This window comes from Xiphophorus couchianus, chromosome 8 (assembly GCF_001444195.1).
Source record: "Xiphophorus couchianus chromosome 8, X_couchianus-1.0, whole genome shotgun sequence".
NCBI lineage: Eukaryota > Metazoa > Chordata > Actinopteri > Cyprinodontiformes > Poeciliidae > Xiphophorus > Xiphophorus couchianus.
Window position 1 is genome coordinate 16477824 of NC_040235.1, and position 18255 is coordinate 16496078.

Here is an 18255-nt window from a genome sequence, read left to right on the forward strand (position 1 = left end):
CTCACCTCATGAACTATCTCTCACCTCTTGGACGGGATGTTGGCAGGACAGAGAGCAGATAAGGATTTCAGGAGAAACTTCTAATTCTTCTTTGAGATGCAGGGCCAAACAATGGTACAAATTACATTCCACACATGACAGTCCTTTAAGACAATTGCCAGTTTAAGCATTTTACCCAAGATGTCTTCAGGTTTCTTATACTATCACAGCTGCGGAAACATCTTAACATTATCTGGAAACTTCCCTAATGGAAAAACACATCTTGCAGAAACACAAAAACGCAGCAGATATAATCAGTAAATAAATGGTAAAAAATATCATCAGTTCCATCAAAAATGAAATAAGGCTAAAATGTAAAGTGCAAAGATAAAAGTCACAAAGCATTTTGTGTAATGGAAGAAAATTACTGTCACCAAAAAAAAAAAAAAAATAACAAAAAGAACAAGACAGGGAATATTAGAGTTACACAGTATATTGAAACCCAATCATAACTGCAATGATGATATAAATTATGGTTGGATGCAACTTTTGATAGGATATTATTTTTAAAATCACCCATATTCACACTTTATTTTTCCAGTTGATTGGACCTGTCTCCTAAAATAGCTTTACTTTTTTGGTTTTCTCTTGAGATTTAGATTTTTATAAATTGCAAATAGCATGTTCTCTTCATTCATTCAGTTCTACAATTTCCATGAATATTTTTTTCAGTTTTTTTATGGGTGCTTCTGGTATTTATCCCCTCTTTTGTTTTCATGTCTAAGCACATTTTCTTCATTTATCAGATTTTGTGTGAATGTTTTGCCACAATCACACAGTTTCTTAGATTCCTATTCCTGTTTAATAGTATGAAGTTGTTGTAAAAGCATTTTTTTTTTGCTTCATGTAATTTTTGCACCTCTTTAGAAAGACCCTGATTCAATAACACTTTGCTTTTTTCAAGTGATTAAAGCTCTCTTCACACTCATTTTGAAAAATGCTACTCTGAACTCGCACGGCTGTTGTCATAGTAACAGTTTCTAGCTCATAATGTGTCTCTTTACCTTGGAGACTTGGTAGCAAGTTGAAAACCTCTACCTCTAGAAATGCAAATCTTTCCAGCAGATGTTTTAGTTGCTGGATATGCAGTTCTTTTTCTCTTATTTTTTTAAAATGTAAAACACAAACAATTGTGTTTTTATCTGTCAAGTTCAGCTGCTCAGATGCTTCTCCACCTCCACCACTTAATTATTCTGCCTCTTTTATCTATTCAAGCCAATAAAAACATACAACAGAGTGTGTTCACACATCTTTGTTTCTCCCATTTCTAACTTCCTCTTTCTGCCATTCTTTGTTCGAAATCCAACCTGCTAGTGTCGTTCATATATATTTAAATAATATACATAAAATAACAATAAGGCAGATATCTGAAATGTCAGTCATTTCTTTACTTAAAAACGTCTTCTCACACATACCACTAATACCACAGGTTTGGTTGTAAATAATATTGTCTTTCTTTAATAAAGAGATGAGCAAAGGCACTGTCTTCCTTTTATGACTGTCATCCAGTTAGTATTTTAAACTCACCAGAGTCTAATTATCTTAGACAAAGCGGGTCTCTTGTGCCAAACACATGCAGCTGCAACTGAGCAGCAATTAGGACCCAGAGTTGAAAGTCATTTTTGTTTAGTTTGAGAAGTGATTCATTATTCCAAAGTGAAATAAAAAACTGTTAAAAAGCTAATATTAAAATGTCAATTCTGAAATGAGAGCCTATAGTCATGCAAAAGCTACATTTAGCTTGCATTGTGGGTAAAAATGATGATATCTTCTGATACTAGGATTCTGAGTGAAACACTGTTGCATTTAATAATGGGACATATTTCTCACTTGGCTCCAGAATGGATTAAATTTAGTCTGCTGAACCTTTCATCCATCCCAGTCATTACTCCATACATTTCAAAGTTACTTTCAGAACCACGGACAGCTCTCTCTCTCGCCGTCTTTCTCTCTCTCTCTATTAATTCCTAAACCCAACAAAAATTGCGTACTATTGCATCTTCCAGTTATTTCGTCATTTTACAGAAATAATGTTAAGTAGTTTTAGTTTCTTTAACTCAATTCAAAATGTTCATTCACAACAACACTTTTTCTAATTCCTATTGAAAGGAATGATGAGCTACAGCAGAAACTGATAGTATGGCGAAAATTGAGGTAAGAAAAGACAACCAGGTTTTACACAGATAAATGTTTTCCTGGGATGCAGACAGTTGAGGAGCATGATGTTGCAGCGTTTTTTACGGCTTATCCAACCTGCTGACTTGCAGAACCTAATACCTCGCTGCAAAACTACAGCCTGTGATTCCTCGCTCCCAGCTGCCATCACCGTTCCCACCCCCACATTAAGCTGATGATATGAAGATGGTGTTGTGTTACATAACGCTGAGGCAGAGGCCTGGAAGTGAGGAGTAGGACAGTGAACTGCAGCTGCATGAAACACTTTATTGTGTCTAATATTAGGAGCAGGGATGCCGTCTTTATTAATGCAGAAAGAAGGACATGGTGTCGGATCCCTGTTTGAAACGAAAACGGATATTCAGCCTATTCTGTTTTCTAAGAATTGTTGTTCGAGTTAAATGCTGCATTACTAAATCATTAAATTTGGAAATTTGAAGAAAAAATAAGTTCACTCTTGCAGGAAACCTTTATTTCAATTTTGAAATATAAAATTCTGTTCTGCAAATCATATCACATTATCCTCCTCAAAGAGTCGTTGTAGATGTTGATGGCTGTGGATAGGAGCAATCTCCTGCAGTGGTTTGTATTACAGCCGTTCTCTTGAAGCCTCTGACTGAAGACACTCTGTTGTTGTGAAGCAGTTTAATGAAGAGGATGCTCAGGGTTGCCAGTAATTTTCTGAGCCTTTTTAAGTCATTGGCTCTGATGCCCCAACAAAGGAAATTTGAAGGGAAGATGTTTTCTAAAATTATTTTGTATAAGTACATTTGTATAGGTAGGATTGTGAAAGTAAAAATCATAAGTTATACATTTGCATTTTTTCATAGAGACCTCTGAGAAAGTTCATGGATGTTGTAAAATGTGGCTTTAACTGTGGGAAACGGTTGAAACAGAACTGAATATAGATAGGATGAGACAGCATTCACTGAGAGACAGTGGGGGAGAGGACATCATTTATTGAGGCACTGCTACAGGGGATTAGCACTAATCTCTGCTTGCCTTCAATACATTCTCCCATTGGATGTGACCTAAGCCTCAATTCCCACCACAGAGCCGCCAGGAAAGCAGCTGGCTTTACCACCAACCTTTATCCTGTATGTATATGTGCATTATTTATTCATCACTTTAGAAGCATCCTCTAATTTTAGAGCACGTGGGGGAAAACACACACACATTGTTGTGCTGCTTCATTGCTGTCAGGACTCGTAATACTCCATGCATTAAAGGAGGATTAGACGAGGCTCAGTGTCCAACCGTGTCTGGAATCGGAAGTGAGGTGATGTACATAACACAACCAGCAAAGGAGGGCTAGGTTCAGGTCATTAGACGTAAAAATATGTCTCACATAAAACAGTACAAAGAGGATGTAAAGGACACGCATAAACCCACCAATTCTTCAACTATATTTGTAAAACTGTAAAACTGAGAAAAATAATAATAAAAAACAATGTATGCTTTAAAAATCATGTTAAATCATGACAAAAAACTGACCATTCTACATGAAAACACAGTCTGCTGTGCATCACTTTAGTTAATTGATAACTAAAGAAAACAATAAGTTACTGGCTTTTACTAGACATTTGTCCATAGTTACAAATAAAGTGCTACTTTAGACCATTTGCTCCCATATATGCAGGGTATCTTGTTTTTTTTAATCACACTTCAATGAGCTTCAAACTGATTTGAAATAAATCAGAAAAAGATATCAGTTCCAAATTCAACATACAGTTTTGAAATGATTATCTGATTCATAGAATTTGTTCTCCAAACGAACTCCAAAAGAGTCTAGCCCTATGTGAAAAATTACCTGCTTCCTTTGTTAAATCAGGGATTGACTGCAAATAAGTACTTTTTTGGACAGCTGCGTTGAATTTCACTGTTCACATTTCTGCCAGATCTGCAGAAACAAGAAATGTACAAAACAGAACCTGTTTCTGAAACTCCTCATGACCTGCCAACGATTAGGTGCTGATTTTGCACTTCCACCCCAGAGATAAGATACTTTTTTTTTCTAAAGAAAAACTCTACAGACACAGACAAATTTTGGCACCACATGTAAAGATTTCTCAAAAGCCTAGAAGGAAAGTAATTGCAGCAGCATAATCACAAATCTGCAAAACTGAAGGCGATTTGAGTCTCTACAGGAGCGGTTATGGTAAATGGAGACACCAGAGACTCTGTTAGGACTGAAAGAGGACTGAGACAGGTATTGATTAATGGTTGTACAACAGCTAAGTGCTGTCCAAAAGTAGGTTGATGCAACTATGAAAAAAAAAGAAAAAATCTGTCTTATATTATTTGGTTGCTTAGTTTTATAATTTTTAGTCCCCTCGTCTCCTTGATGAAAGGATTGCGTGGGTGTTTCTGTTTCATTTCCCACATCTCTGCGGGAGATTTAACAATAGAGGACATTGATGGGGGCGGAAGCTTTCCTGAAGGAATTAGTGAAATGGTCAGGGATTTATGTAACAGTAGAGAGTGACAAATGTATTATTCTGTGGGCAAACAGACAGATGTAAAAATCCTGTTTGTGGCTGTGCTCATTATTTGGAGGACGGCTGCCAGTTTAAGAGGAATAAATGTGTAAGAGGAAGACCTGCAGTTAAGACCATCTGTCTTCTGTGAAACGTGTCCAACCAGGAGGAAAGGGGGGGAAGCATCACTCAGAAAAATTTGCTGGCAGGTAGACCAGATGGGACACAGAAATGCTACCAGAGAGAAGGATTCCCTTTACTGTGGTAAAGCAGAATAACATACGTATATTCTGCTTTAAGAATTAAACGGATTCTTACATCATATAATTTTCCTTCCTTTTTTATGCCCTTGTTGCATAATGTCTTTAACAAAATATATAAAAAATAAAGACATTTGAAATAAACAATAGATATTTCAGAAAAGGTTACTTTAATTATATGTCACTTTAATTTGTAAGTAGTTTTACTAATAAAATTACACAGATGGAGCTGTTTTGTTTCTTTTCACGTCAGAACATATTGTGGTGTGAAGTCATTTAGCTAAACATTTCTGACCAAATTATGTGTAGAACAATACTTTGTTTGAGTGTATTTCTCATACTAATAAAGTGATGTTTGCAAGAACCTGAATCATGACCTTTATCTATTTAAAAATGTTTTTGTTGCTCTACTGTAATACTCTAATTTTCATCAGAATTAACAGAAATAAAAGCTTGAAAGCAAATGTCTGTGTGACATATAATATATTTCACTTTGTGAATTCAGGTTCTGAAATAAATAAACTTTTCAATACTATACATTTGTTTCTAAAAGTGGCTGACTATGAACTGTATTATGTAATATAAAGTAATTTTTTTTTATACAGTACATGTAAAACAGCTTCTTTTCATACACAAGCATGCATATTTTTGTATGCCATTGGATATGTTTATTTCAGAGTTTCCTGTGTTTGGTGGCAGATTGTTTTGCACAGCTTGGCTTTGTAATGTAATAGAGTGTTTAAAACATGTATGTATTTAAATATGCACATACATAGTCAATGTAAAAAGAACACACCAACAATATTCTTAGAAAACTGAAGTAAATGTATGTTCAGCAGTGCCTTAATTACGCATCAGGGAATGAGGAGAGGCTTGCCAGCTGGCTGAAGTGTCTACAGGGCTATAGGCGAGTTGACACAAAGGTTGCATAAATAGCAAAAGAAAACAGTGTACTTCACACAAGACGGCATCTAAATGTCCTGATTGTTATAAGGGTGGGAACAACCTCTTATACTGTCATAATCACATGCTTCTCCCACACTTATGATAATCCAGACCAGGCTCGACTTGAAGTCTGTAAAGAAAAACTATATTCTTAAGCAAAAATTATTATTTATATTTTCTATCAGATAACTCCTGTATTTCAAGTGACAGAATGTAAAGACAAGGAATTTTTTTATCTTTATTTTAAGTTTTTTTATATATATATATTTCATTTTGTAGCATGTCAGTTTCTTTTTAAATTGTTGAAATCCAGCTGCTGTGATTCAAATGTAATTTTCATAACTTGACAAGGATTTTTTAAAAGCAAAATTTTATTTGTATTAATTTATGTTACAAATTCATTTTATTTTTCATTAGTAAAATAAAATTATTAATAACTTTATTTTACTTATTTACTTTATTTATTAATATTTTTTATTTTCATTAGTAAAATAAAATTATTAATAATTTTGTAAGTTGATTGTTAGTCAACAATCACAGGTGTTTGATTTTGTAAATATAAATAAATAAAATGGGGAAGAAAAACACATTTTATTCTTCCAAGTCAGGCTATGTTAGCATTGGTAGTTATTTAAAAATAAAAAAAATAAAAAAAAGATATTTAATTTTAGTCTTTCTGCCTTTTATGTTACGTTAATCATTAAACATGTTCTTTGTCTGTTTTTGTGTTACAGGGATTTCCTTCCTCGTGGTTCTGGCATCGTGACCCGTCGACCTTTGGTTCTTCAGCTGATGAACTGCCCTACAGGTGAAATACATGAACCTTAGAAACATAATTCAAATGAAAAAGATTTACTCACAAAAACAAGATAAGAGGTATCAGAAAGCAGGGAGAACTTTATCCACTTCCATTACTGACTAATGTGACTTTTTTTATATATTCCAACTCAGAACATGCAGAGTTCCTCCACTGCAAGGGCAAAAAATTCACAGATTTTGATGAGGTGCGACAAGAGATTGAGGCAGAGACTGACCGCATCACGGGAGCCAATAAGGGCATCTCTCCCGTGCCCATCAACCTGCGCGTTTACTCTCCTCATGGTAAGCCTGATATCTGCATCACACATAGATTTGATTATGTTTTATGAGGCTCTGTATGATAAATTCTACCTTATCAAGATCTAATTTCTTAGCAGTCCATTTTGTTTTGATTGATCTCAGCTCTTCTGTTCCCTCTCCTTCTCGCAGTGCTGAACCTGACGCTGGTGGACCTGCCGGGAATGACCAAGGTGCCGGTCGGAGACCAGCCTGCAGACATCGAGGCTCAGATCAGAGACATGTTACTGCAGTTTGTGACCAAGGAGAACTGCCTCATGTTGGCCGTTTCCCCGGCCAACTCTGATCTGGCCAACTCTGACGCTTTAAAAATTGCCAAAGAGGTCGACCCTCAGGGTGAGGACATGCATGCCAGCAAACCCAGACATTGACACAACAGAGAAAAATCAAACGCTTTTACTAAAAGGAAATGCAAATTTCACAAATTTAACCACAAAGTATTTTATTGTTTTGAATAGTCATTATTGTCAGGAATCCTAAACATGTTTAGAGTACTGGACATGGTTTAAATCTGGAAATATAAATATCTTCCATACTCTGTACATAGAAACCCAATATTTTGGTCTAACCCCTTTTTCACACCCTTAATTGAGAGCATTCATGTGATCATGTTGCGTTTATTGAATGTATTTCTGATCAATCTGTTTACAAACTGTAGGTATGAGGACCATAGGGGTGATCACCAAGCTGGACTTGATGGACGAAGGGACAGACGCTAAAGACATCCTGGAGAACAAGCTGCTTCCCCTGCGCAGGGGTGAGAGCCCACAAATAAACACTCTTCTTTTCCCCACCTCAGGGCAGCGCAGTAACACATTGTTTCCCTCTTGTGGTAGAAAGGCAGGCATATTCAAAGCCAGGTCAAGAAGAAAAGGGGGAAAAAAAACTTAAGACTGCTGGGGTGAGAGAATGAGAGGAGAGACAGAAATAAATCCGATCTGAGTAAAAAATAAAAAAAAATCAAGTCATGAAGTTGGAGCAGAGAGAGTTTAAAAAAATTTTTTTTTTTTAAGAAAAGGGGAAAATCTCCCTGTGGAAAAGGTCTTGTGTCTATCTTGTGGGTTTTTGTTGTTGCTGATTCAGTCTTTTCTTTTCCACTGACACTTGGTCAGAGCCCAGGCATGTGTTTTTGAATATTTTCATGTTCCTTGTTTTTCCAGCCTGCTCTCCGTCTAATGTCGCGGATGTTCTGATTTACAAGGCTGCTGGCTCGGATTTGCATTGGTTATAGAGCATGAAACGACTTTTACCAGAGTGAAGGATCAGGAAACTAAATTGGAGATGAAATGGGATCCTTTTCCCCTGAACTCTCCCAGCTATTTTCTTTTTCATTTCTTCTCCTGCTTGTCCTCAAAACATGGCGTAGGACGAATGTACATCTTTTAGTTTGTAATAACATTTTTGTGTCTCACTCAGGCTTACATCATGAAACACATCTGAATCAGTTAGATCCACTTGTTGGCTAAAGAATAATCCAAGATTCTCCTTCTTATTTTGTCTTGTCTCGAATTTAAGGAAGTCCTAAAATTACCTGGGTCAGTTCCTCCTGTTGTAAATCTCAACCTTTTAGACTCAGTGCCGATATTTTGCATCCAGGTTACATCGGTGTGGTTAACAGAAGCCAGAAGGACATCGATGGAAAGAAGGATATTAATGCTGCTATTGCTGCTGAGAGGAAGTTCTTCCTCACCCACCCTGCTTACAGACACCTGGCTGAACGCATGGGCACGCCCTACCTCCAGAAAGTCCTTAATCAGGTGGGGGAAAGTGTGTTGCTCTATGCTGTTTCTCATTTTATCCCACATCCCTAAAATTGATAGTGGTGACCTTTTAACTTGCACAGCAACTGACCAACCACATCCGGGACACCCTGCCGGGTCTGCGGGCAAAGCTGCAGAGTCAGCTCCTCTCCATAGAGAAGGAGGTGGAGGAGTACAAGAACTTCAGACCTGATGATCCATCCCGCAAAACAAAGGCTCTCCTTCAGTAAGCAGACGAACAGATTTAATGTTGAACTTGAGGTAGGTGGATGCTTGCTGATGCTTGTGTCCATGTCTTCTTGCAGAATGGTGCAGCAGTTTTCAGTGGACTTTGAGAAGTGCATAGAGGGCTCCGGAGACCAGATCGACACGGCCGAGCTGTCTGGTGGCGCGAGGATCAATCGCATCTTTCACGAGCGCTTCCCCTTCGAACTGGTCAAGGTGGGTACTCTACAAAGAGCGTGCATGCAACAATATGGACCAATAATGCTTTCCCTGCTTTCAGAATGAATAACTTCCACTTATTTCTTTTTATTTTAAGATAACAAAAGGAGGTGAATTTATGCCAGGATGTTTGGCGCTCCATTTTTATGATGCAAAAATAAATAAATAAATAAATAAATAAATAAAGAAAAAATTATGACATCAAGATCCAGGATGTAAAATGGAAACTAATCTGCAACATTTGTTTAATATTGTTGTAAAACTACATTGTAAATAATTGTATGCAAATCTGTTAAAGCTGGATTTTTATGGTCTCATTTTCCAGACTCATATTTATTCCCATCTGTTTTTTTTCCCCTTTTATTCCAAATCACATAAATAAATTTTTTTGTACAACAGATTTTTTTAAAATCACATAATTACAGCCTTATTTTATGGGGTACATTGATGATTAAAATAATATAATGCGTTCAGTTATTGCACTGAATCATTGCAATAACAGATTTGTGTTTCTTTTGTGATTTTTTTATTGCCCTTTTTTAAAAGTTGGGGAGCAAACTCATATCTCAGCTCACACATTTTGTTTTTACCCAAAGAAACAAATCGTCTCTCTCTGAAGCCTGACAAAGTCTCTGTTAATTATAATTTTTCAGTTTTTAGCTTGTACGCAAACAGTAATTATTAGAATTCATTTCTAAATTTTAGTTCCATCCTCCTCTACCTCAGAGTTGTTTTTTGTTCACTGTGATCTCTTAGTAGATTACAGCAAAATAGTGAAGAAAAGTGAAGCACAAAAGCAAAACAAAATGTAATCTCAACCAACTTTTTAGGTGCTACATTAGTGCTGCATCTCCCTCACACGTCTTAGAGAACTTTTTACACATTTGAGGGTTTTTGATGCTCCTCACAACAGCTTTCCAAGGACTGCTTTCTGAGTAAACTTTGTTATAAACTTTCAAAATGGCTTATTCATCACCACATGACCAACAAAGCAAAAATGAATGAATAAATAAATGTACGGAGGTTCAAACTTAGGAAGGAATCTGTCAGTCCTGTACATTCTATACCTTGCAAGGGAAATTTTAATATCTTGCCATTGTGATTACATGATTTCTTGAGACCTGTGGTTTATATCAGGGGGTTGTATGAGACAGAATACTTTCTTCCTTTTATATGGCGTGACTTTTTGTCTTTTCGGGTGCTGGAGGGCTAACGAAGGTGGTGGAAGTGTCTTGGGAATGGGAAGTTTGATGCAGTTTAGTTACATGGCAGTTTAAGAGCAGATGCTGCTTTTGTATTTATACATTTCCCAAGAGAGCTGTTTATTATTGTTGTAACTCCCCTGTAACCTGCTTGACTTTTTCATGAGGTGTGCTCATGAAAATAAGCAGTGATAGTTGCAAAAAAACATGCACAGGACACAAAAACATGAAGTTGGATGTAGCCAGAGACTCAGATACTGAAATTTAAAAATTTGTTATAGAAATTTTGTATTAGATTGAACCAACTTGACAAAATGATACTTGCTCCTATGAATCTTTCTTTCCTAGCTTGTACATGTCTGTTGCCAAAAGGTCAAGACTAGTTTGTCTGTGCTAGGATTTTTAAATACCCTTTTATTGACCTGTCTGGGAATGTTTTTGGACCCGGTGGCCTAAAAAAAAATAACCAAAAAACAAAAAAAAACATCTGTTACATCAGGTAAACTCTGAATGTTCACAGCAGGAAAAACAAGTGTGGAGATAATAACATCAATGACTGCTCAGTTCCCTTTAGTGTGTCAGTAAATCATGGCAAAGACCACGCAGGCACAAGAGCAGGAGTTTCCCCACCATTTGAGCAATGCCAATCTAAATAAACCTGTGGATTTCCTGCTATGAGACGTTAAATCATCCATCTGACGAATGATGGTAGTGAGTCAAATATCCCCTCTACGTACCTGTCCCTCACTTCCTTTCTTTTACATAGCCAGATCGTTTCCTCCTCGCCTTTTCCTCCCGGTTTTCCAGCTCTCTCTTGCATCCTCTCTCAACCTCCCTCTGCGCATATAAAACTCACTGTAGTCGACTGAGGCAACATAAAACGTCCCAATGGGTTTCCCACCGAGGACAGAGCAGGTTGCTTCCTAACCAGAGGGTGGACTGAAAATCCAGGAAGCCTCGAATGATTCATCATCATGTTTTATGTGTTTATTGAGAGTGTTTCCGAAGAAAACGTTTAGCTTCAGGAATGCAGGTAATAAATGTGGCGTTGCACTAAATAAAGAAGAAATATTTGGTCAAATATATTAAAAACAGATGCTTGAAGGTTAATAGATGAACTCCCGTGATGTCTGCCCCCTGTTTGCCAGAATCTACTCTGTGTGTGTGTGTGTGTATGTATGTTTAATTTCCTCGCCGCCTGTTTTTCAGATGGAGTTTGATGAGAAAGAACTCCGCAAGGAAATCAGCTACGCAATCAAGAACATTCATGGAATCAGGCACGTCCGCCTTTCAACTTATTTCTCTGTCCTTCCTCACTTAACCTCCCTCGATCTCTCTCTGTCAATTAGTACGCCTGTTTTAAAAGCTGCTGCACTTTGAGCCAAGACCTCTTAAAACAAATTGCTCTGCCTCCAGCTGATTTCAAAATACACTCAAATATGGGAGTTTGGAAATTGGATAGTGATTAAAAGACACCTTCAAGTTTGGAGATTTCAAGTGCTCACAGATTCATGCTGGTGTCTGCCTGGTTGGTAAAACCCAGCAGGATTTGATCAGTATATGTCATGTGCATCATCATGGTAAATATGGAGCCAACCAGCTGCCACATTCTTTAAAAAACTAAATTTAGAAGGTGCCAGTTATTGAAATACACAAAACAGACACACAAAAAAGAGAGGTTTCAAAATGTTTTTCGTCAGTTCAGGAAGGCATGTTTCTCAGATTTTCTCACTGAAAGCCTTCCTGTTGAAGGCACCAGATTACTGAATAAGATCAGAGAACGGGAAATCAATTCTCAGCCCCTTCAACAAAATTAAAAACCATTCAATAGCAAAAAAAGGACAATATCCAACATCCTAATTCTAATCAATGTTCAAGTGCCCAGAAACTTTCTCTCAAATTATGTGTATCTAGATGTACAGTATTGTTGACTTTTTATAAGACATAAACATCAGACTAATCTCATGTTGCAATGTGTAGTTGGTCCTTTGGTTCAATTTTTGCTTCTACTTCTGCGCTTCAGACTATTAATATTAATTAAATTAATTCAAACATCTACTTTTATGTTTTCTCACTCCTTGAGGTAGTGATTTTCAGCAAATGTTAGCTAATGTTACGTTGATTTAAGTTCAGACTAAGAGAATTTAGTGTGTTGATGAATGTAACATAATAACACAGAGTAATAAAAACCATTAGAGATGTAGTGAGATTTGAAAATTGTTGGTATTGTACAACAGTCTATTTTATCTTGTTTGCCATAACCAGTCACAATCTGGTTTACTAAATATTGGCAATGTGCTGCCAAATGGCTGCAAGAATCTAACTGGATTATATTTAAATTATATTTTCTCACCATTTTTGTTGTGTCTTATATTTTTCATGTTGTACAAAGACCAAAAAGGAAATGTGAAAATTTCCACTTATTATATTATTCCAATGCTAATATTGTAATAAGTTGCTAAATCTCTAGAAATATCCACTTAGTGAGATTGCACCAATCAATCTTCAATAAGCCAGTACTAGTATAAGAAGTTAAAAGATCTTTTTCTTTTGCTTAATTTCTCTTCTTCTCTTCTAAAGTTGTGTGACTGAAACGGAGAGTAAATCTTGAAAATTAACATTATTTTCTCCACCCAACCCTCCTTGTGTCTTCCTTTCTCTCTTATTTTCAACACCTTTCTGTCGTTGTTGTGGCCCTCCTGTGGCTTGTTCTCTCCGTGTTGGACAGAACTGGCCTCTTCACCCCGGACATGGCCTTTGAGACCATTGTGAAAAGGCAAATTGGGAAGATTAAAGAGCCTTGCACCAAATGTGTGGACATGGTCATTTCTGAGCTAGTCAATACAGTTAGGCAGTGTACCAAGAAGGTAAAAATACCCAAAACAAACAGTGGTTAGCACATGTTTCAGTCTTGCTTTCAACCCTCATCCCTCAGTCGTTCACTCCCTGTGGCTGTAACCACCTAGCTACCTCCAGCCCTTGTCGTTTGTTGGACAGTGAGGGGGGTGCTTGGAGCAGCAGGGTGGGCTGCTGTTTACCTGCCTGCCTGTTGTACTGCTTCAGACGGGTTTGGCTGGACAGGCTGCCTATGGTTGATGGTTGTGCTGTGAAAAGAAATCCAGTGTGGAAGCTGAAAGTCATCAGAATATGATTGTTGACAAGGCAAAACTACGTAATCTCAAGACGAATTTCTGTCAGGTGTTCCTTTTTGTTAATTTTCAGTTTTATTAATTGGCCTTGCTTACATTTTAACACATTTTGAAGGATGTAAGTTGTCCCGCAACCATCTCGGATGACGTCAGCTTCCAAGCTTTCACGTGTGTGGGACTGCAGCCGTGCACCTGCAGCCATGAAAAGTTATGGCCTAGCGGCTCTTCAGCGTGCCTCGGGGATGCATGTTTCAGAGCTGGGCCAAGAGCAATGAGCAAAAGTCTTTATCCAAATGGATCCACCATGACCAAATGATTTCAACAGGCCTGCAACCACTTGGAGAACTTTGGAAATATATGTTAGGATTTGGCTCCAGCTGAAAGCTGAAGGACACGGAGGATGGGAGGAGAAAGGGTCAGCGCTTCGGGTGGAAGGGTGGTTGGGTGGGGGGACGTCTTGGCTGAACGTCCAGGTGCACATCTGCAGTCTTGCTGTGTGTTGCTTTGAGTTTTGGCTGGCGGAGTTGTTCAAGCTGGGGGATCTCTCTATTTCTAACTTTTTCTCTGGTCTTTTTCTTTCTGTTTCCTCTTTTATTGTAGAGAGAGACTCCAGCACTGTCCTGTTTTAGAATGGCTTCAGGGAAAACCAAATGTCTCACTTGCAGTTTCTTCCTTCTGTGCTGTTTGTCCTTCCAACACCCCCAACTTCTTTCTTGTCTTTTCCCATCTCCAATCTCTTGTGTCTTCTCTATCTTCATTTTATTGTGTCTCTTTTTTTACGTTCTCCCCTTTCATTTTTTATTTTTCTATCATTCAACCTTTAATTGTCTCCTGTCCCAACCCTTTATTTGATGCCTTCACTTGCTCTTTTCTCTTGGTCTCTTTTGGTTTTCGTCCCGTTTTCTCCCTCTCTCGTGCTGCCTGCTTATCCCAACAGGACGGGGTTATTCACCCCTGACCTGGCCTTTGAGGCCATAGTGAAAAAGCAGATCCAAAAGCTGAAGGAGCCCACACTGAAGTGTATAGATATGGTAGTGAGCGAACTCACCTCCACCATTCGGAAGTGTAGTCACAAGGTAAAATGGCAAAGTCAATAGAAGACACTTTGAGTATCTCTGTTAAGCTAACAGGTATGGGTAGACTGATGGCTGGAGATGTTTTAGCTAATGTTACGTTGATTTAAAATGCATCATTAGAGGCTTTATATTTAGTAAAGCATAAAGTATAAGTTGCCAAATCAAGCATTTCCACACAACAATTATAATGTAAAAATTTGAATTGTGTCAATGCTTAGTTGTAAGACAAAAATAAATGGATGTTGAATATTTTTAGGAATAAAGCTATAATGGAGCTGGTTTATAATTTGCGTGTTCATAATTCCTTGAGAAAATGTCATTTTAACTTGCACCAAAAGTTTCTTATTTACTAAAGTAATAATAATAAAGTATCACATTTGGCGATAAATGACATAATAGCAAAGTGTTTTAAAAACATGAACTTTCCTTAAAGACCATTAATATCACCCATATACTGACGCTAGTGTGAGTCCATAAGAAGACGAAAAGCAATAGGTTTTTTTACTTAATCAATACCTAATCATAGAATCTTTAGGATGGGGAGTTTATAACTCAGTGGATAACATAGGAGTTCACTATGTCTAGGGCTTATGTATTTAAATTAAATCATTTACATAAATTAGCTTGGTAAAAGTAATGAAAAGAAGAAATAATAAAAATTTGATTGACATTTAAGGGGAAGCAGATTTAAGATTTGCCCAGCAAATATCAGTCTATCCTTACACCGTTTAATTGGGATTTTAAGTATATTTTTGTTGTCATTTGTCTCCAACTCTCTAAGTTATTGACCCTATTTTCTCAGCTTATTAAATGCATGTAATAGATAGTTATATTTATTATTTCATCTATTAATGTCTAGAAACCTTTTAATTTATTTTGGTTATAGTCATTTAACCTTGTTTCCAAAAAAGCTAAAATACTAACCTAAATGTAATTAAATATAACAGTTCAGATGTGGTAGCTGTATTAGCCTAAAGTTTGAAATAAAAATATGGACATTCATTGCATTCCGAAATTAAGCTGCTTAAACACAATATTTAGATATTTTATGACATAGTGAATCTGGTAAGTTGTATAGATGAAAATATGGCAGAAAATGTGTTCTCTCTCAAAAGTGCAAAAGTGCAAATATTAGTGATGACTTCAAAATAGTTAAGTAGATGGTTTGGAGGCAATGCTGAAGCACAGCAGAGACAGAGTTCAGATTATTCAAATAATTTGAGAGGAACTTCATCAGTGCAAACAGAGTGTCTGCATAGTGTGGCATAACATTAATAATTGTTATTATTGTGTTATTGCTGTAGCATTTAAGTAGCACTTGCATACATTCTAAAGCAGCAGAGGAGAATATGTGTGGCTTACATTGCATCTCTAAGTTGTAATGTTTGGACTGCAGAATTTTAAGTCCAAAAATCAGTGACTGCCTGATTCAGCTAGAGATCAGATTGTTTACACAAATGCGTCAAGTGCATTTAAAGATGATGCTCTAACATAATTAAGTTAAATTTGTTTATCTGCATTCACTTTTGAAACAGTTGGATAGAGACTGGCTATAATTCTCCAATAATCTCTTAGGTCAAATGATTTTTGTTCAGATTATGAAGTTATTTTTTAATAACTTTAGCTCAGCTTTGCAGATCTCCTGTATTTTGGAGATTACAAAGTTTAGCTTTTTCTTGTTACCCTGGCAGAGTTTTGGAATAAATATATGTAATATATTTTTGCGTGGCAACTTTTTTGGAAACAGGTTTGTGTTTTTCTGTCTTCGTACGTTTGGTTAAATACACTGAACCGTTTTTTTTTTTTTTTTTTTGATCACTCGCTGACTAACTGGCACGCTCTGAGCGTCTATTCATTTCTCTTTACTTCATTCTCCATTTCATCTTCTTCATCCTCCACACTTATAAAACCTGCTGCTTCCTGTAAGCGTGACCTCTTTGGGATTTCTCTGCTTTGTCAGATGTTTATCTTGATTGTCTTTTCTGAGACATGGAGTACGTATTGATTCTATATTTAAATACACAATGTTTAGAGAAATCCGCAAAGGGACCAGTTTAAGAGCTTCCTCCCTGTCTCGTCCCTTCTGTCCCTGGACTCCTTGCATTGCATGCCAATCTTACAGTATGCCTATATTTTTACAGAAAAAAATTGCCCAATTTATGTCTGTGATGTGTTTCTGATGCAGTTTTTTAAGACAGCAGACACATTTAGTTTCTAAAATCCTGTATCTGACTTCAAGCTGCAGTGCGTCACGTTTCCCTTTAATTTGGGTGAGTCAGAGTCTTCTGCTGGCTTTGCATTTTTAAAGGCTTTAAAGTTTTCTCCTTATGTTGTGATTGTGAAAGCTTCAAAAACCATAAAATCCTTCGCATCAGATACATTTCCATTCGTGATGGAACAATGAGGACATTTTTAACTCACAGCTGCCCTCTGAATAAATTACATCTCGTATCCTTAAGCCTCCAATTTGGACAAGGGAAATCTCCCTCAAATAAAAATGGAGTGATTAGAAATTCAGAAAACCTCAAATATTCATGCAGAGCAAGTTCCAGTTATCTTTCGGTGCTAGACAGAAGAGTAATTTTATTAATGCCAGCCCTAACTTCTTACAGGCAGCTGTAACATGTAGACAGGACATCCGTGACAAACTGGCCTTAAAGAAATGGTCTCTCATCATCTGTTTCAAACTCTTACAAGGTCATAGTTTAACCTTTAATGCCACCATAGTTTGAAAATTTCAAACCCATTTTTTCCCCAACTTGTGGTCTCATCATCCGCGATGTAATTGGACACAGGAAGCAGTAATTCAGCCTGTGGACCAAAAAGTGGTCCACTGACACACCCCTTCATCCATCAAAGCATCAGACAGACATTAAAAGACGCATTGCAACTTGAACAGAAACAGTGATCCTTCTTTTCTTTTCTTTTGCACCATGATTACTTTGATTCTTTTTTTTTTTGATTCTTCTTCTTTCCTCACACTTCGGCAAATGTGTTCGTGTCACATTGGAGACCCACCAGCGTCTGTGTTTGTGGGTTTGCAATGAGCTCATGGAAAAAGACCCGCGGTGTGCTGGGAAGAGGAAGCTTTTCTGCCAGGAACATTGTTTATTCTGTTTTTTGTGTGGTAATATCGCAGATTCTGCTCTTATCCGTTTTCCCCATATTGGCGACAAAATAGATATTCAGGAGTTGAAATTCAATCTAGCAAATTTCCACAGAGCATGTCGGGATAAGAGCAGAGTGTGTGGCAAACCCCAGAACCCTCAGAACACACTAGATTTTTAAGGTGTCGTTTCAGTGAAGCTGAATGTGTAATTATGTGTCTTAGTACGGGCTTGTATGTCGACGTCTGACTGTGTGTGTTTATTTGCTGCCTACCTGTTGGTTTCGTTGCTCACAGCTGGCCCAGTATCCCATGTTGAGAGAAGAGATGGAGAGAATCGTCACTCAGCACATCAGAGACAGAGAAAACCGCACCAAGGGTCAGGTAAGGCTCAAAAAAGCAAACCAAACATAATGCTTTACTGCCTATTTACATGTGTGATAAGAATAATTACTGACATATTCACCTTTTTAATACATTTATATCAAGCTTAATGTGATATTTGA

General features: G+C 37.2%; 1 protein-coding gene across 9 annotated transcripts in view; it reads left to right on the top strand.

Annotated features, from left to right (window-relative positions):
- dnm1a (dynamin 1a) overlaps positions 1 to 18255 on the top strand; it is a 48016-nt gene that overhangs the window by 1854 nt on the left and 27907 nt on the right. For 6 of the 9 annotated variants that reach the window (XM_028025338.1, XM_028025336.1, XM_028025339.1 and 3 more), the window contains exons 2-11: positions 6631 to 6704; positions 6848 to 6997; positions 7145 to 7348; positions 7671 to 7769; positions 8609 to 8769; positions 8856 to 8998; positions 9078 to 9213; positions 11628 to 11695; positions 13147 to 13285; positions 18047 to 18133. In XM_028025338.1, coding sequence (XP_027881139.1) covers positions 6631 to 6704; positions 6848 to 6997; positions 7145 to 7348; positions 7671 to 7769; positions 8609 to 8769; positions 8856 to 8998; positions 9078 to 9213; positions 11628 to 11695; positions 13147 to 13285; positions 18047 to 18133 — 1261 coding nt within the window. Of the gene's footprint in view, positions 1 to 6630; positions 6705 to 6847; positions 6998 to 7144; positions 7349 to 7670; positions 7770 to 8608; positions 8770 to 8855; positions 8999 to 9077; positions 9214 to 11627; positions 11696 to 13146; positions 13286 to 14504; positions 14644 to 18046; positions 18134 to 18255 lie in introns of all 9 variants that reach the window. The other 3 variants (XM_028025337.1, XM_028025344.1, XM_028025342.1) reach the window with 1 other exon arrangement.